Here is a 19,914-nt window from a genome sequence, read left to right on the forward strand (position 1 = left end):
CATGGTTTTGATTCAAGGCTTTTATGAGAGTTTTGCTTGGAGTTTAGATTTTCAACCTGGTGGTTTCAGTGAGGAGTAGTAAATAATACCTTAGTGTGTTTTGCTTTTTCCTCTGTGTTCTTTTTAGTACGAGTTGGCCACAGGCCGATTTCCTTATCCAAAGTGGAATAGTGTATTTGATCAGCTAACACAAGTCGTGAAAGGAGACCCTCCACAGCTGAGTAATTCGGAGGAAAGGGAATTCTCCCCGAGTTTCATCAACTTTGTCAACTTGTGGTGAGTACTTGACTTAACGAATACTCAGAACAGTGCATTGAGAACAGTGAGATTTACTTAATCTGAGCAACACTGGTGCTTTACCCTAGAGAAGGGAGCCTTCACATCCTTCTCTAGCCTTCACATCTCTCTGTCTTCTGAGCTGGGACTCTGGCTCACTGTGGCAATTTGGATGGTTCCCACTGGCCTGGAGAGGCTGTACTCTCTTATTCTACTGCTCAGGTGCTGTTAAAAGCAGATGTGGGCGACAGAGAGCCTCTGCCTCCGGTTTGTAGTATGCTGTACAAGGAGTACAGCCTAGGAGAGACCGATGACCTTATTCTGGTGTGGTTCTAACAGTGAGATGATTGCTTGGAAGCTTTTACCAAGTCGAGATCTTCCCCATTCAGACTTGCAGGGGAGGATTTCTGCTTGATATAACATGTAACATGGCTGGGTATGTGTAGTGGATTCAGGCCCAAAGATCATTTGGTTGAACTATATTATTGGCTTTCTGAAACCTTATTTCAAGGAAGGTGAACCCCACACCTGTTAATGTTCTGTTCACCTTTTAACAGGAATGTGTGTAGCAGGTAAGAATAATATATGCAGATATGATAATAATAGTCATGCTTTGTGCTACTTCAGTCTGTATTTTAAATAAAACCTGCTTGTTATTATTTTACTATTTTTAATAATTGTTTACCCACCATGATTTTTAAACATATGTTTATGAGCAAAAAGCCAGAGTGTTTAATATATCTTCTTTTTTTTTTAAAGATTTTATTTATTTTTTTTAGAGAGGGAAGGGAGGGGGAGAGAGAGAGAGAGAGAGAGAGAGAGAGAGAGAGAGAGAGAGAGAGAGAGAGAGAAACATCAATGTGCGGTTGCTGGGGATTATGGCCTGCAACCCAGGAATGTATCCTGGCTGGGAATCGAACCTGGGACACTTTGATTCCCAGCCCACGCTCAGTCCACTGAGCTACGCCAGCCAGGGCAATATATCTTCTTTACATTCTTAAAAATGCTTTTGTTTTTCCCATAGTTTTTTTCTCTCCAGGAGTGCTGTTTCTCTCTTTTTAGGTCCTATGAAACTTACATCTCATTGTCTGGCACTGCTTTCTTTTCACATAATCAGGAAACACTTGTTTGACTCTTAGTTTGCAAATCTCTTTCGTCTTCCTTAACTAAATTCTACTTTTGTGCTGGTTTTCAGAGGGGAGAGGAATTACTCAAGATTTTCTAGTCAGAAGAAGGCCATAAAGATGACTGAAATTGTCTACTTTTTCTCTTTTAAAAAATGTTTTTACTAATTGGCACACATATTTGCAGTTTATATAATTTGCATAAATTGATCATTTTATATATCCTATTTTAATGAAATATTTGGTTAAGAGAATCATAGAACATCATATCTAATATGATCCCCTATAGACCCTGGCAGGGTAGCTCAGTTGGTTAGGGTATCATCCCCATATGCCAAGGTTGTGGGTTTGTTCCCCAGTCAGGGCACACACAGAAAGCAACCAATGAATACATAGATAAGTGGAACAACAAAACTAACACTGTCTTCTCTCTCTCCCTCTCCCTTCCTCTCTCTGTCCACCAGTTTTGCTTTCTTCTGAACTTTTCAATCTCTTTACTGATTGTGTTTATATACGTAGTACTTTTATATTTTTGTGTCCTTTCATGCCAGTCCTGTCCCATAGACAGTGGTTCTAGTTATCAATGTCCCATTGTTTTCCCTAAGTAGGTTAGAAGTAGATGAACTATGTTGCCAATATTAACTAGCTTTTGATAGTAAAAATGAATTTAATTGAGGTTGGAGGACAGTGGTAATTAAGACATGGTCCAAGATCAGGTAAATACAAACAGATGAAAATACTTCTGGCAACATTAATTAGACAGGATAGAATTCAGGGGAAAATGTCAGCAAGCGGAAGTTTTTACCTAGTCCTTATTGAAGCTGCACGGTTGTAAACTTTTGGACCAAAGAACACAGGATTGAGATACAGAGTGTGCAAATTTTTTTAAATCTAAGGATAAGCTAATAAGGTTTATATATAGTTGACCTCCCAGGTTATCAGTATCTCTTAGGTGGTACCTCTATCAATACATTTGTATATATTCAGAAATACACATATTTAATTGTATACTTATACATACACTTATATATTTGAGAGTATATTTAGTATTCTTTGATGCAGCTATGCCATAATTTATCTAATTATCAACAGTTACCTTGTTTCTAATTTTTCTGTAATGTTCCTATACTGCATAGCCTCAGGATAAATTCTTATATTAAACATTGTCTAATTTTTTGTGTTTTCTGTGTTTGGCAGGTTATTTGCTTTGTATCTGAAGGAAAAAACTACTTGAGTCTATAGTATTTCATTTGTGAGAAAAGATACTTGGAGTAAATGTGTCTTTATTTTAATAATGTTATTTTTTATGTTATTTTAGCCTTACAAAGGATGAATCCAAAAGGCCAAAGTATAAAGAACTTCTGGTGAGTGAGACCTTGGGCATATTAGCTCTTTCCTCATCCTTGAATCCCCTCAGCATGCTGGGCCACTAGCAAGCACTGGGCCTCTCTGTCACAGACAGCTTGACCTTACCGAGTGTTTTTTAGAATGTGTTGAAACATATACTTGGAAAGAGAAAATTTGTTGTAATTTTCTTACTAATTTACTAGCTATATTCTCATGGAAAGTTTTGGCTTTGACACATTATAAAAATTACCCTGAAGAATTTTAGTATCCACTTTTAAGGAGCCATTTTTTACTGCGCAGGCTATGTATTTGTGATATGTCCATGAGAATTTATGGTGCTTATTCTGCCTTAATTAAATGTTGTCATACAAATGTAGATCATATAGCCAATTCCCATTTATTTGAAAGTCCTCACCCCTGCCGAGGAACCAGGCATTTTAAGGAGTCACCTGGTTGTAGCATTGGTCTTGGCTGTGAAGAAAGGACGGTGCTGTAATAATGTGGGGATATTTTAAGGAAAAATCCACCTGTTTTGACAATTTGCTTCTAGCTCTCTGGGATGTTAGATCAGACTTATCATCAACCCCAGCCATGACTAAAGATACCCAGTCAGTATGCTTAGAGGAGCAAGGAAAGGAAAATATTGATAGAGAAAGAGTACCAGGCAGATGGGGGTCTTGAGGCTTTGGAGAGTGTAGTGCAGACATTCATAGGATTCGTTTCTGTTGACCTTCTTTTGGCCTGGGGGTTGGAAGGATGGAAACTGTATCTTTTTTTGTTTAAGATTCGCTTTCGGTGCCTGGGGGAAGGGAGTTGGAGTTGATGCCTGTGCCCTAAGACTAGCCCCTGGTACTCCTGTACTTTGGTTCTCAGACGGTGGCAGAGGCCCCAGCTGTTTTTGGGCTGAGGAACAGCGGTGCTCCCTGCCTCCACCCATTCTCCTGGGGATATGGATTGGTCTCCAGACCCCATGCCCAGGGTGGCTCCTCCAGCCCCAGCACTGTGCACTGTGTCCGGGCACACTCATACCCATGAACACATGTCCCTGCACTGCAGGCTGGGCTGCCTCTCTGAGCTGGAGCTGGAGCACTTTACGGCCTTGGGTGGTTGGGAGCCTTGTTTTTATGCTGTGTCAAAATCGGGAAAAGTTCGATGTGGGCTCTAATACAAATTTTGATACTTTTTTTCTGTTTTTTTTTTTCAATTTTCTTGCAGAAACATCCCTTTATTTTAATGTATGAAGAACGTACCGTAGAGGTTGCAAGCTATGTTTGTAAAATCCTGGATCAAATGCCAGCTACTCCCAGCTCTCCCATGTATGTCGATTGATACCGCTGCTAAGTCAGACTCAAGAAAAAAGGGCTGAGAGGAAGCAAGACATAAAGAATTTTAACCCTGTATCACAGTGTTTTTATTGCTCGCCCAGACACCATGTGCAATAAGATTGGTGTTCGTTTCCATCATGTCTGTATACTCCTGTCACCTAGAACGTGCATCCCCGAAACACCCGATTGGTCATACAGTGTTAGTGCTGGTCAGAGAGACCTCATCCTGCTCTTTCCTGATGAACATGTTCATGAAATGTGGAAGTCAGTATGATCAACTTGTTGACTGTGATTAGATCACATCTTAAATTCATTTCTAGACCCAAAACCTGGAGACGCAGCTACTGGAGTGGTATTTTGCCAGACTTCCAAATACTGGAAGAATGCAGGGATGGATGTACTATGTCTGAACAGAGAGACTCGGGCTGGCGTGAGAAGAGCTTGCACAGCCGATGAGACACGTTGCCTTCTAGAGCTGGGAGACAAGGAGGAATTTACTTTCTTCACCAAGTGCAATAGATTTACTGATTTGACTTCTGTTGCTTTACAGTCACAGTCGATGTTTGGGGATCGATGTGCTCAGCCAAATTCCTGTTTGAAATATCATATTAAATTAGAATGAATTTACCTTTACCAAAAATCATGTTGCATTCAAAGAGGTGAACATTAAAATATTGAGACAGGACAGAATGTGTGTTCTCCTTTACCAGTCCTTCAACTCTCCACTGGGAAGACTCAGGAGTCTGCCACTTGTCAAAGAAGGTGCTGATCCTAAGAATTTTCACTCAGAGTTTGGTGTGCCGCCAACTTGATGTTCCGCCTGCCACAAACCACCAGGACTGAAAGAAAAAAAATAGTACAGAGGGCAAAGTTTACAGATGTTTTTAATTCTAGTATCTTATCCGAAGCAACTTGTAGCAGCTGTGTATTTCCCCTCCGTCCCGAGGCTACTGCCTTTGCCATCATAACTTACCACCAGGGAGAAGGAGCTAGTAGCAATGTGCCTTGACTGATTAGATAAAGATTTCTTGTAGGCAGCAAAAGACCAAATGTCAGTTGTTTGCCATCACTGGTCCAGGTCTTCAGTTTTGGAATCTCTTTCCCTGCCTGTGTAGTCTGTTGCCACTATGTGACTTTTGCTTAATCTAATTATTTCACCATTTTTTCTCTGTATCAAAAACCTTTATAATTACCAGGGATGTTCCCTACCAAGGATTTCCAGCCCCACATCTCTCAGAGGCTTTAATGTTTAAAAGGCTGAAAAACGTGGGGCTCAGCTAATGTGATAGGTGATGAGGAAGAAGCATCTTTCTGGAAACACATGTGACCCAATGAGGATCTGAAATGGCAGATTTTTAGATAAGCTCATCGGCTGTGAGAAATCTCTAGCAGGTCACCATCATTTCTTGGAATTGGAATTCTACAAAAATACCCCCAAACCCAAAACAATTCCAGAGCAGATTTAGAGGCCATTTAAACCTGCTGTCTTTGCTGTGCTTCCTCACTCACCCATCAGCCAGGGCCTCCTGTGGCTGTGCTCTGTCTGGCCCTGGGCCCTGGAACACCAGGCTTTGCCAGCAGCACTGTGAGCGGCTCAGGCACACTGGAAAGTGAGGCAGCTGTGGTCTGAGAGGCAGGTGGCACCATGACAGAACTGCACGGTGGCAGGGGTGGCTGTGTCTCCTCCAGAGTGACAGTCATAAACACTATAAAACAATAAGGGAGAATGGTGCTGTTTTAAAGTCACATCCCTGTAAATTTCAGAGTTCAAAAATGATTGATCACTTTGGTCCACTTGCCTAATTTTCCTATTTTCTCCCCCACGGCATCCTAAACCTCAGACTTCCCAGTGTTCTGAAAGGAAGCCTTGTTAGGTGTCTTCCTTCAACCACACCAAGCCATCCTCCTCCATATCTCCCGAGGACTCGAGGAATTGGTTTCTCTGCTGTCCGTTCCTGTCTAGCTCAGCATAGTGTCGCTTCGCCATTATACAAATGGAGATGAAAGCAATTCTGACTGTCCAGGAGCTAATCTAACCGTTCTATTGTGTGGATGACCACATAAAAAGGAAATTTTAGTGTATTAATCATAGATTATTATAAACTATAAACTTAAGGGCAAGGAGTTTATTACAGTGTATCTTTATTAAAACAAAAGGGTGTATAGTGTTCACAAACTGTGAAAATAGTGTAAGAACTGTACATTGTGAGCTCTGGTTATTTTTCTCTTGTACCATAGAAAAATGTATAAAAATTATCAAAAAGCTAATGTGCAGGGATATTGCCTTATTTGTCTGTAAAAATGGAGCTCAGTAACATAACTGCTTCTTGGAGCTTTGGAATATTTTATCCTGTATTCTTGTTTGAATTCCTCCTCTATTTAAGATATATACATGGAATATACATGGAATCGAAGTGTTTATGTAATAGTTCTATCCTTTTGCCTGCAGGTCAGTTGTAATAAATCTAGGATGTGATGATGACTTTGTAATTTGGTTTTCTGAAGTAAGACCCTGAGAGGGGAAAATTAAGTAAATTCCATTAAATTATCTGTGCATTTCACATTGGGAAAATTCTCTTCTTTGGAAGTGTTTATGGCTCCTTTTTCTTCTGTCTCCTTGTGGTTGCTATTATCACTTTACTTTCTGTTGGAGCTAGTGTGGTGCTGAAACTCCTGAAGTTTGTTTTTTTTGTTGGTTGCCCTGATCTGCCCAGCTTTCTTCATGCTAAAGGGAAAAGGTACTTTTACTCTTTGTTCTTCAGCCTGTGGCATGGTGCAGAGATACAACTTTTAAGAATCCAGTCTGCCTGGGTTCGGGGTGCGGTTACTGGCCGTGTTTCTGCTCCTGGTGCTACAGCTGCTGAAGACTGCATTCACTCACTGCTCCCTGAGAGGGAGGGGTGGGTCCAAGGTCTGTGAAGGTCAGGCCTGGGGTTTATGGATAGGAGGACTTGGAGGTGAGCAACAAGCCATGGAACCCTGGAAACTTGGAGAAGACAACGTTGAAGCTTCAGCCCTGAATTTATCTGTGATACTACCACCTCTTGGTCATTGATCAAGTCTGACTCATTGATCAGACATTATTAGTTCAGCACCTTACCCTTTTTCTGTGTCTGCTTCTCACCTGATCTAGACATAGGAGATACCATTACAGAACCAGATGTGATAAGTATCAAACATTCTCCAAGGAAGGGTGTGGCTATAGGAGTCCTGGCCTTTCCACCTGAGCCTTGGCTGCTGGGGGAAGGTGACCCTGGGGAGTGTCCAGATCCCCCTCCAAGCACTGGTTCAGCATCAGGAGAGACAGGTAGACTGCACACCATGCTTTGTGGGCAGTACAAGTATTCATCTAATTTGACTAGTCTTCGAAGTCAGGTTGTAGTGTCCCCTTTTAGATATGAAAAACAAAACAGCACAAAACAACAACAAAGAAAACCAAGGCTTAGAGAAGTGAAATTCTGATTCTGGTAACAGAAGGAGAGGAGAGCTGAGACTCAAACCCAAGGCTGTAACACCTAGTTTCTTATGGAATTAGAATTTAGAAATGGCAATTTTAAAAAACTGACCTGAAGTATTGTAGAATGGAGAGGTAGAAGACTGAACTGTAGTTGGGGTTAAACCTAAGGCTCATACACCTTCCCAAGGCCTGCTTGGTTATCTTGGACAGTGGTCCCCAACCTATTTGACACCAGGGACCCATTTCATGGAAGACTTTTTCCACGGACAAGCTGGTGGGGGATGGTTTCGGGATGATTCAAGGCCATTATATTTCAAGTTCACTCCCTGCTGTGTGGCCTGGCCTCTGACAGGCCTGGGTTGTACCAGTCCGGAACCTGGAGGTTGGGGACCTCTGATCTTGGAAATGAGTGTAAGTCAAAGGTTCTGGAGGCTCAGAGGCTGATATAACAGCAGCTGTGTAGATGGTGGTTCCCTTAAAGCCAACCAGAGATGCTCTAACCCCTAATTCTTAAGTCGGGTGCCTGAGAATTCAGGATAGCGGCCTCTGTGTCCATCACTGAAAATGGGGGTTTGGCAGGAATTTCAGGTGACTCCTTTAGTTGGCATTCAAGTGCACGTTCACTTTCTTATTTCTCACATCTGTCTGCTGCAGCAGCATAAAGGGCATAGAAGGTCTTGAAGGTGCCCTGGAGCATGGGCTGCCCTGTTTCACAGGCCCAGGTGTGGTTAATGTCCCCGGACTCTCGGTCAGAGCTCTATGCATCAGTCTCACCCACAGCATCTGTGCTTATTAAGGGATACTGTTGGTTTTGAACTTGCTGGTTTGCTTAAATACGTCATTAAGTGGTTTGAGGAAATAGTGACTCTCTTTAGGTACACTGCAAGAACACGTAGAATGGGCAGTTGGTATTTGACTACGTGGTATAAGGAATATGTTCAGTGTGTGAAATATCAGCTTCCATATATGTTCTGGTAATTTAGACCAAAGCAGTGCATTACTTAGTTTTCCAAGGAATTCTTATCTCAAATCTTGGAATCGTTATAAGTGATAGTATAGTTCAGTATCTACAATAACTTTTTTTGTTGTTTTTCTGATGATATGCCAAAATGTATTTATACTTGTTAAATGTAAAATGTGATTTTGCTATTTAAAATTGTTAATCCAATATTGCATTGTGTAAAGTCACAATTGAGTCATAATGTGTAATGAATCCAATTTTTATCTGCATTTGAAATTTCTATCTACATATGTTCTACTGAAGAACTGCAGAATTGAACTGCTTTTTTTTTTATAACAATTGATGTGAACACAGCTTTGTGAGGCAGACAGTATTGTTGCCTCAGTCCTGCACACAGGGCACCAATGGTAAATAAGGAGGTAATTTGTTTAAGGCAATGATGCATTGTTGGAGTCAAGCATCCGTCAGTGCACTGGGTGTCTTGATGCTTTGTTGAGATTTTTCTTGTGAAACTGTGTGCTTCCCATTGGACAGATTGATGAATTGCAAGGTTAGATTCTCAAATGGCTACACTTTTTTTTTCAAGCAAATACTTGTTACACATACATGATTCCCACCTGTTTTATGGACTCTACACTTACTCCAGCCCAGGTGTTCTATAGTTAATTTCTTTTCTTGAAAGTCTAGACCCCACCTCAATTTTGCCTGTTTTTAGAAAGTAAATCCATTTCAAAGGATGAAGAATAGCTCCAGCTGAGGTTAGAGCAAGTGTAAGAACTTGATAGAAACAGCTTTTTTTCCTGAGGATGTCAGGGCCTTTCTCTGAAACTTGCCTTCTGCATACAGCCCTTTCTTCACCTCTGCTTCCAATTAGGGACCAAGTCCTTCTGATCGTATCTGTTCCTCTCTAACCCCATGGTGTCACACACTCATTTCTTGCCTTGTATCTCTGACTTGTGGTCTTCCTTAACTCCAGTGTTAGCCCCTTCAGTGCTTCCCCACGAATGCCCCTCTCTTTCTACAGCGCTAATCTAACCATGCCATTCTTGTTTCAAATTCTTTAATGAGTTTCTGGGATGTGTGAGATAAAGGCCAAATGGTTTTAAATGTCTAGTTTTATTCAGTCCTCAGCACATGGGTAGAAACTATTATGTCATTTTAAAGACGAGGAAGTGGGCTCACTGCCTTTAGTAACCTGTCCACTATCACAGAACCAGAGAGGAATCTGGAAGGGTCAGGGGTCAGGCACAAGTCTAAACAAGTAGACAGGGCCACAATTATACAGGGAATTGTACATCATGCCAAGGAAGAACTTTTATCTCCCAAATGCAGGAGAACCAAATGGGATTTTAAACAAGAAAATGGTTTGATCTGATTTGTGCTTTAGAAAAATTCTTTCAGTGACTATATGTAGGCTGGAATGGAAGTAGGGAGATTTGAAGATCAGTGAAGAAACCTGCCCTGTCCTAGGCAGAAAATAGGGGGGCTAATGCAATGGTATGGGGAATGGAGATGAGAGGACTTAGGAAGTAACTTAGGGTGTGGAGTTAGATAGATGGATCCCTGATCAAATGTATGGGGTAAACAAGGGAGTAGGGGAGCTGGAAAAAACATTTTTCGGTTTCGGTGACTCGGGTTGCTTCACAGTTTACCAAACCTGCTGTGCCCTCTCAGGCCTTTGTTTATAGCCCAGACTGGTTCTTTTTGTCTGAAATTCTTCACTTGCCCATTGAAAGCACCTGCTTATTTAAGACCTGGGTTACATGTCACATGTTCTGGGTGACCTTCCCCAGTGCTGTCCTCTGAGCTCAGATAATGTTTTTAAGAACATAAATCTATGCAGCATTTAATTATGTTTAGTTGTATTTATTTGCCTCTTTCTTTACTTGATGGTGAATTATTTAAAGTCACTCAAAGCCATAGTCAGGGTCCCGTGGCAGAGTCGGCCCAGCTGTCATGCAGTGCTCGTGCTTCTCTGAGAAAATGGCTGTGGAAGCCTGATGTTCCTCTTGTTGAAGATAGCATTTCATTCTATTGAGCCTAGATGATTTTCTCTATAGCAATTCAAAATAAATTGGATTCTATGCCCATGGCTCACCTCTGCTAAAAGGAAAGAGGTGAATACAGGTCGCAGTTGGGGCTGTCCTACCAGTCAACAGTTACCAACCAAATTTTAGGTACTGAGAAAAGAGTAGTCAACTGTCATTAAGAAAGTACTAGTACTCTGGCCAGTGTGGCTTGGTGAGTTGGACAGTCGCCCCTTGTACAGCAAGGTTGCAGTTCGATTCCAGTCAGGGGTCATGGCACATACCTGGATCTCGGGGTCAATCCTCGTTTGGGGCATGTAGGGAAGGCAACCAGTTGATGTTTCTCCCTCTCTCTCAAATCAGTAAATGTATCCTCAGGTGAAGATTAGAAAAAAGAAAGTAATAATGACTTGTGATTCTGACAGGATGTTAGATTAGGTATCAATAATGATAACTCTAGTTGAAGGAACTACATTCATAGTTACAAAATAAAAACATTTACTTTAAAATGCTTTCCTGAATTGGCCCCAAAGGCATCTGGGAAGCCCCCACACAAACAGAAGCAGGAACTCTTGATCCCAACCTGCTTGTGCCTGTTTCTAGAAAGTAGATCCATTTTCAAAGCATGAAGAGTTATGTCCATTGAGGACAGAAAAAATAACTTGCTAGGAGCAGCTTTTCTTCCTGAAGATGCCAGGGCCTTTAAAAGTTGCCTAACAAATAGTGACTACATAAAACTTTTTTGCCTAGAGTTTTTGTGGAATCCTGGAAACCTTGAGCTTTTGTATTCAAAATCATGCCATGTTAGGGCTCGGAAAATAGGTGTGGCACCTGCCCACCGTGGGTTAGAGGCTGGGAGCTCAAAGAGCTACATGCAAAGTGGAAGGTAGAAAAAAAATCTGATCTGTCCATCAATTGGAGATGGAATTGAAACATACTTGCCTTCATCTTGGCACTAGGTGGAGGAAAAATGTTAAGATGGCCAAGAATCCACACATAACCACAGGTCAACTTCCATGTGGGGTCATGGTCTGAATTCACACTACCTCTGTCATCCAAACCCCAAGCAAAGAGTTTAAACAGACGTAGGTTAGCAGTGTCCCCAGGAGGCTGACAGAAGCAGATCATGATGGTCTTCGGAGGAATTCTCCATAACTCAAACTCAGAGAATTAGCACAGGCTCCGCTCAAAGGAAAATGAAAAGCTCACAGTCAAAGATCACAAGCACACAAAGAAACAAGACGTTATGAGTGAGAACAAGGAGAGACAACAAGCAGTAATGGGGATTACTGGGGATTACAAGCAGTAATGGGGATAGTTGAACTGTCAGTTATAGAATATTAAAAAATGTTTAGTATGTAAAACAACTGGGAACTGTGAAAATATGAGCCAGGAGTAAGAGACTACCAAGTCGGTCAAGAGGTGAAAAGGATCAAATAACATTTCTGTAATTGAAGAACATAAAGGTTGAAATAATAAAGTGAATGGCATGGTGGAGACTGCTGAGTCCCCCCCCACCCACCCTGCCACACACACACTCCCAAGGTCTAGTCTCCTTTTTTTCCTTTTAGCAATAAAAACGTGGAATTAAAACATGAGTTTTATCTGGATATGGTGTTGCCTAGTCAGTGAGTATTCCCTGTCTTCCTGCCCACTTTCATTTAAATATTTGGTTAGTTGTTAGCTAATAATACTGTAATGAACACCTGAAAATAAAAGTTGTGACTTTAATCTGTATGTATCTAACCAACAATTTACAAATTATAATTTACATTTTTACATATTTACATTTCCCTGCCTTTCCTGGTGCAAGGTAGTCATCCTGAATCCCATGGTCATCATTCACTTGTTTTTCTTTCTAACTCTAGTGTGTCTTTTCCTTCCCTCCCTCCCTGCCTCCCTCCCTCCTTCCCTGGATGGATGGATGGATGGATAGAAAGAGAGAGAGAGGAAGGAAGGAAGAAAGGAAGGAAGGAAAGAAAGAATGAAAGAAGAAAGAAAAGAGAAGAAAAGAAAAAGGGAGGGAGGGAAAGAAAATAGTTTTTACTTTAGAGTTTATTTTTATATTTATCAAAAGGTCACGTTATCTATAATATTTTGGATTACTTTCTTCTTAATAGTCTGATGATAAGCTTCATCCCTATTGGTTTTTGACTAGTGTGAAATGTTTCTTTTTTCTTTTTTTAAATTTTATTTTAATCATTGTTCAAGTACAGTTTTCTGTCCTTTACTCCCATCCCAGCCCACCCACCCATCCCTCTCTACCTCCCTCCCATTTCCACTCCCCCCTAGTTTTTGTCCATGTGTCCTTTATGCTTGTTCCTGTAAACCCTTCCCCTTTTCCCCTGAAATTCCCCTGAAATTCCCTCCCCTCTCCCCTCTGGTACTGTCAGCCTATTCTCTATTTCAGTGTCTTAGGTTATATTTTGCTTGTTTTATTGTTTAGGTTCCTGTTAAAGTTGAGATCATATGGTATTTGTCTTTCCCCGCCTGGCTTATTTTGCTTAGCTTAATGCTTTCCAGTTCCATCCAACTGTCGCAAAGGGTAGGAGCTCCTTTCTTTCTGCTGCATGGAATTCCATTGTGTAAATGTACCATAGTTTTTTTGATCCATTCATTTACTGATGGGCACCTAGGTTGCTTCCAGCACTTGGCTATTGTAAATTGTGCTGCTATGAACATTGGGGTGCATAGGTTCTTTTGGATTGGTGTTTCAGAGTTCTTAGGATATAATCCCAGCAGTGGAATTGCTGGGTCAGAAGGCAGATCCATTTTTAGTTTTCTGAGAAAATTCCATACTTTTCCATAGTGGTTGTACCAGTCTGCAATCCCATCAACAGTGCACTAGGGTTCCCTTTTCTGGATAACACTTGTTGTTTCTCCAACAAGTGAATGTTTTCAGAGAGAAATATTCTTTCTGAAATATTCTTTCTGAATATTTCTTGTTGGAGAGAATATTTTTCTCTCCAACACTTATTGTTTGTTGCTTTGTTTATGATGGCCATTCTGATTGGTATGAAGTGGCATTTCATTGTGGTTTTAATTTGCATCTCTCTGATAGCTAGTGATATTGAACATCGTTTCATGTATCTCTGGATCCTCTGTATGTCCTCCTTGGAGAAGTGCCTGTTCAAGTCCTTTGTCCATTTTTTTAATTGGGTTGAGTGGAGTCATGTGAGTTCTTTATATATTTTGGAGATTAAACTCTTGTCTGAGGTATCATTGGCAAATATGTTTTCCCATACAGTTGGTTCTCTTTTTATTTTAATACTGTTTTTGTTAGCCATGCAGAAGCTTTTTATTTTGATGAGATCCCATTTGTTTATTCTTTCCTTTATGTCCCTTGCTCTAGGGGACATATCGGTAAAAATGTTGCTGCGTAAAATATCTGAGATTTTCCTGCCTGTGTTCTCCTCTAGGACTTTAATGGTGTCACAGCTTATATTTAAATCTTGTATCCATCTTGAATTTATTTTTGTGTATGCTGTAAGTTGGTGCTTGAGTTTCATTTTGTTTTTGCACATAGCTGTCCAGTTCTCCCAACACCATTTGTTCAAGAGGCTATTTTTACCACATTTTATGTTGCTGCCCCTTTTGTTTAATATTAATTGACCAGAGAGACTTGTGTTTATTTCTGTGCTCTCTGTTCTGTTCCACTGGTGCATGTGCTTGTTTTTATGCCAGTACCAGGCTGTTTTGATTACAGTGGCCTTGTAATACAGTTTAGTATCAGGTATTGTGATCCCTCCTACTTTGCTCTTCTTTCTCAAAATTGCAGCAGCTATTCAGGGTTGTTTATGGTTCCATCTAAGTTTTTGAAGTGTTTGTTCTATGTCAGTGAAATATGCCATTGGTACTTTAATAGGAATTGCATTGAATGTGTAAATTGCTTTGGGTAGTATGGACATTTTGATGATGTTAATTCTTCCAATCCATGAACACAGTATATGTTTCCATTTATTTGTGTCTTCCCTGACTTCTTTCTTCAGTGTTGTGTAGTTTTCTGAATACAGGTCTTTTCCCTCTTTGGTTAGGTTTATTCCTAGGTATTTCATTTTTCTTTTTGCTATATCGAATGGGATTTTTTTTCTTGATTTCTGCTTCTGCTGTTTTATTGCTGGTGTACAGAAATGCCTTTGATTTCTGGATATTGACTTTGTATCCCACTGTTTTGCCAAATTCATTTATTAGGTCAAGCAGTTTTTTTGGCTGAGTCTATAGGATTTTTTATGTATACTATCATGTCATCTGCAAACAGTGACAGTTTTCTTTCCTCTTTCTGATTTGGATGCCTTTTATTTCCTTTTCTTGTCTGATTGCTGTGGCTAAAACTTCCAATACTGTATTGAATAGAAGTGATGAAAGTGGACAGCCTTGTCTTGTTCCTGATCTTAGTGGAAAAGATGTTAGTTTTTGCCCATTGAGTATGATGTTGGCTGTAGGTCTCTCATATATGGCCTTTATTATGTTGAGGAATGCTCCCTCTATTCCCACTTTGCTGAGTGTTTTTATCACAAATGGGTGCTGTATTTTATCAAATACTTTTTCTGCATCTATTGATATGATCATGTGATTTTTGTTTTTGCTTTTGTTTATGTGATGTATTACATTCACTGATTTGCAAATATTGAACTATCCTTGCATCCCTGGGATGAATCCCACTTGGTCATGGTGTATGATCTTTTTAATGTATTGTGGGATGTGGTTTGCCAATATTTTGTTGAGGATTTTAGCATCTATGTTCATCAGCAATATTGGCCTGAAGTTTTCTTTCTTTGTTGTATCTTTATCTGGTTTTGGGATGAGGATGATGCTGACTTCATAAAAAGAGTTTTGGAGTCTTATGTTATTCTGGATTTTTTGGAATAGCCTGTGAAGGATGGGGGTTAGCTCTTCCTTAAATGCTTTGTAGAATTCTCCTGTGAAACCATCCAGACCTGGACTTCCGTGTGTCAGGAGTTTTTTGATTACTGCTTCAATTTCATCTGCTGTTATTAGTCTGTTCAGGCTTTCTGCTTCGTCTTCATTAAGTTTTGGAAGATTATATTTTTCTAGAAATTTGCCCATTTCACCTAGGTTTTCTAGTTTCTTGGCATACAGTTCTTCATAGTAATTTCTTACAATCCTTTGTATTTCTGTGGTATCAGTTGTAATCTCTCTTCTTTCATTTCTGATTGTGTTTATTTGGGTCTTCTCTCCTTTTTTTCTTGATGAGCCTGCTTAAAGGCTTGTCAATTTTGTTTATCTTTTCAAAGAACCAGCTCCTGTATTCATTAATCCTTAGAATTGTGCTTTTAGTCTCTATGTCATTTAATTCTGCTCTGATCTTGGTTATTTCCTTCCTTCTACTTGTTCTGGGCTGTCTTTGTTGCTGTTCTTTGAGTTCTTATAGACGTAGGGTTAGGTTATTTGTTTGAAATGTTTCTATCTTTTTTAGGTAGGCCTATATCAACTTCACTCTCAGGACTGCCTTCACTGTGTCCCATAAGTTTTGGGTTGTTGTAAGTTCGTTTTCATTTGTTTACAAAAACTTTTTGATTTCTTCCCTAATTTCATTCTTGACCCATTCATTGTTTAATAGCATGCTATTTAATCTCCATGATTTTGAGTGTGTTGGGTTTTTTTCCTTGGGGTTGGTTTCTAGTTTCAGTCCTTTGTGATCTGAGAAAATGTTTGGTATGGTTTCAATTTTCTTGAAATTGTTAATGCTTGTTTTGTGTCTCATCATGTGGTCTATCTTTGAAAATCTTCCATGTGCATTTGAAAAGAATGTGTATTTAGCTTCTTTGGGATGGAGGGCTCTGTATATATCAGTTAAGTCCATTTCATCTAGGTTATTGCTCAATGCCTGAATATCTTTGTTGATATTTTGTTTGGAAGATCTGTCCATTTTTGACAGTGGGGTGTTAAAATACCCCACTATAATTGTGTTGCTGCTAATATCTTTCCTTAAGTCCTCTAAGATTTTCTTTATGTATTTGGGTGCTCTTATGTTGGGTGCATATGTATTTACAATGTTTATGTCTTCTTGGTGGATTCTTCCCTTGAGGATTATGAAGTGACCTTCTGGGTCTCTATGGCCCTTCTTCAGAACTCCATTTTGTCTGATATGAGTATCGCTACCCCAGCTTTTTTTTCCTCTTTGCTTGGAAAATTTGTTTCCAGCCCTTCACTTTCATTTTGTGTAGATCTTTTGTCCTGAGGTGGGTCTCCTGAAGGCAACATATGTGTGGGTCATGCTTTCTTATCCATTCATCTATTCTATGTCTTTTGATTTGAGCAGTTCATCTATTTACATTTAAGGTTATTATTGATAGGTACTTATTCATTGCCATTTTCATATGTGTGTTCCTCTCTGTCTCTCTCTTTTCCTTCCTTTCCTTAAAGCAGTCCCTTTAGCATCTCTTGCAGAGCTGGTTTGGTGGAGGTGTATTCTTTTAGACTTCTTTTGTCTGGGAAGCTTCTTATTTGGCCTTCTATTTTGATTGAGAGCCTTGCTGGGTAAAGTAGCCTTGGTTGCAGACCTCTGGTTCTCATTACTGGGAATATTTCTTTCCAATCTCGTCTGGCTTGGAGTGTTTCCATTGAGAAGTAAGCTGCTAGCCTTATTGGGGCTCCCTTGTATGTTGCTTCTTGTTTCACCCCTGCTGCCTTTAAGATTGTCTCTTTGTTTTGAAATTTTGCCATTTTAATTATAATGTGTTTTGAGGTGGGCCTCTTTGGGTTCTTCTTGATTGGGGCTCTTTGTGTTTCCTGGATTTGTGTGAGTTTTTCTCTCACCAAATTAGGAAAGTTTTTCATCATTACTTTTTCAAATAGGTTTTCTATCCCTTGCTCTTCTTTTTCTCCTTCTGGTATCCCTATTATACAGATATTATTATGTTTCATGTTGTCCTGCATTTCCCTTAATCCCTCTTCATTCTTTCTGAGCTTCTTTTCCTTTTCTTGCTCTTTCTGGGTGTTTTTATTTTTTTGTACCTTGTCCTCTAGCTCACTGATCCGATCTTCTGCTTCATCAGTCCTGCTTTTGATTCCTTCTACTGTGTTTTTCAGTTCAGAAATTGTATTCTTCATTTTCTCTTGGCCCTCGTTGATAGTTTCTATTTCCTTTTTCATGTTGATATAGTTTGTAGTGAGTTCATTGTAGTTTCCCTGTAGTTTCTGGTAGCTCATTTTGAGCTCATTGAGCTTCCTGATAATCAGTGCTTTGAACCCAGTATCTGATGGTTGAGTTGCCTCTATTTCATTTAGCATTCTTTCTGAGGCTTCCTTCTTTCCCTTCATTTGGGGATTGTTTCTTTGTCTTCCTATTGTTTGTGAGATTATTTTTGTTAACCTCAGCTTAAATTGATCTGTTCTTGCTCCCTGGGTTTATGGTGTGAACTTCTGTGGTAGAATACCTGAGAGATTCAGTGGTGCAGTGTTCTTTGGGTATCCTGGTGTTCACAGCTTTCACCCACTCTTTTCTGTGAACAGTTGGAGGGTAAGGCAAAATGGTTTAAGACAGGAAGAGAGTATTCTATGATATTTACAGTAGCAGCCAGTAGAGAAGAGACAGGAGATCCTTTGGCTATGTATAGTATTAACTGTGATATTCCACCCAACTAGCCACTTTTTAGAAAGGATGGAAAGAGGATGAGACTCTTGTTGGGGAGGGAAGGATTGTGAGTTGGATCTAGAAAGCAGGGAGGTTGTTGGGAGGTCAGATTCTGAGGTAAGGTGAGAGTAAAGGATAGTAAATAGGTGTAATGTGTGAGAGAATAGAGTTAACCACTACAGTAACAGATTTCAGTAAACTGTGAAGTGGGCTAAGATCTGGGAGGGGTGTTGTGTAGTATTTACAATGGTATAGAATAGCTATTATTTACAGTAATATTAGAGCTACAATCATATGACAGAATCTATGAGATCTAGATAATAAGAATAGGAAGTATAGAACCTTGAGTAGTGTGCTAATGGAACACAAATGAAGTGAAGGACAGTAAATTAGCAATACACTATGAATGAGATTAACAGGGGAAACCTGTCAAATGATACAATATAACCAGCCAAGCAAAGCAGACTATACAGAAAGAAGAGGAATACAAAAATACTATTGAAATAAAAGATGTAGAATAATGAAAAAATAATAATATAAATATGCAATAATTTTCAGGTTCTCTGTAATAGCAAACTGAAATTTGTCTCACTATCTCAGCTGTTGGGATGCCCCCTTTTTTGGGTCCAACTCTGGTCTTTTTACAGTTCCAGGGTTTTTGTCTCACTTGTGGGTATTTTAAAAAAAAAGGAAAAGAAAAAAAAGGAGAAGAAGGAAGAAGAGATAAAATTGGAAAGAAAGGAAGAAGGAATAAAACTAGAAAGAAGGAAAGAAAAGCAGAAGGAATTGAGTAATATAAAAATAGTAAAAGTTAAAAAAATTAAAAAAACAAAATCAAACAAAACAAACACACAAACAAACAAATAAACAAACAAAAAACATCTTCTTGGTTTCAAACTGGCCAAACAAGTTTTTTGGTCTTGCTGGCTGCAGTAGGCTGAGGGGTGATTGGTTTTGCTTTTCTCCCTTTTTGTTCAGCACTCAGTCAGCCTGGAGAGTACTCTCCCAGGGCTAGCTGCACACTCTCCCCAGAGCCAGTCTGGCGCCTTTCCACAGGGCCCTGGGTGTGGGATCTGGGTCCTCCAAAGCTCGCTTTCCCGGGGTTTACAGCTGTGGGCTCCGGGTCTTCCGCTAAGCACACTCTCCCTGGGTTGGGAGCACGGGCACCCAGCCAGGTCATCCTTGGTCGCACTGGCTGGGGCGTGCACTCTTCCCAGGGCTAGGCATGGGTGCTCATAGCCCCTGTGTGTTTGCCACTTAGTCCTTATTCCCCTTTCTCTGTGACTTCAAGCAACCAGGCTTCCCCTGGTGCTGCTCAATCCTCGTTTGGCCAGGGAGGGAGCGGTCGACCCAGCTCTCTCCCAAGAGCCCTGTGGGAGACCCAGTGAGCGCCAGGCCTAGAGCTGCAGCCTCCCTGGTCCCCGAGCTGATCCCTGGGCTCCTACTGTCCTGAAGCACTCTCTTTACTATCTGGTTTTTCAATGTCTGCTACAATTTTTGATCTCCTATTTTCCTATATGTTGTGGTACTGTTTGCTCTGTTCCCCCATAGATTGGCTAGGTTTTTCTCCTGTGTGTAGGGGAACGTGGAATCTGCTCTCTCCTACCACACCACCATCTTCCCTCCTCAGTGTGAAATGTTTCATTGTATTAAAAAGTCCATTCTCCCTTGATGGGCATTTTGGTTATTTCCAGATTTTTCTAGAGAGAACAGTACTGGTATGAATATTCTTGAATGTATGTCCTGTTTTACAAGTGCCAACATTGCCTTTAGGTCTATATTCAAGAGTCAAGTTGCTGG

At 40.2% G+C, this 19,914-nt stretch overlaps 1 protein-coding gene across 2 annotated transcripts in view; it reads left to right on the forward strand.

Annotated features, from left to right (window-relative positions):
* MAP2K4 (mitogen-activated protein kinase kinase 4) overlaps window positions 1-6,633 on the forward strand; it is a 113,210-nt gene extending 106,577 nt beyond the window's left edge. For both annotated transcript variants that reach the window (XM_045824491.1, XM_045824492.1), the window contains 3 exons: window positions 128-276; window positions 2,719-2,764; window positions 3,963-6,633. In XM_045824491.1, the coding sequence (XP_045680447.1) occupies window positions 128-276; window positions 2,719-2,764; window positions 3,963-4,076 (309 nt within the window). In that variant the 3' untranslated portion in view covers window positions 4,077-6,633. The remainder of the gene's footprint in view (window positions 1-127; window positions 277-2,718; window positions 2,765-3,962) is intronic.
* The last annotated feature ends 13,281 nt before the right edge of the window (window positions 6,634-19,914 follow it).

This window comes from Phyllostomus hastatus, unplaced genomic scaffold (assembly GCF_019186645.2).
Source record: "Phyllostomus hastatus isolate PE091 unplaced genomic scaffold, TTU_PhHast_1.1 phas_scaffold_55, whole genome shotgun sequence".
In the NCBI taxonomy this organism is placed as follows: Eukaryota; Metazoa; Chordata; class Mammalia; order Chiroptera; family Phyllostomidae; genus Phyllostomus; species Phyllostomus hastatus.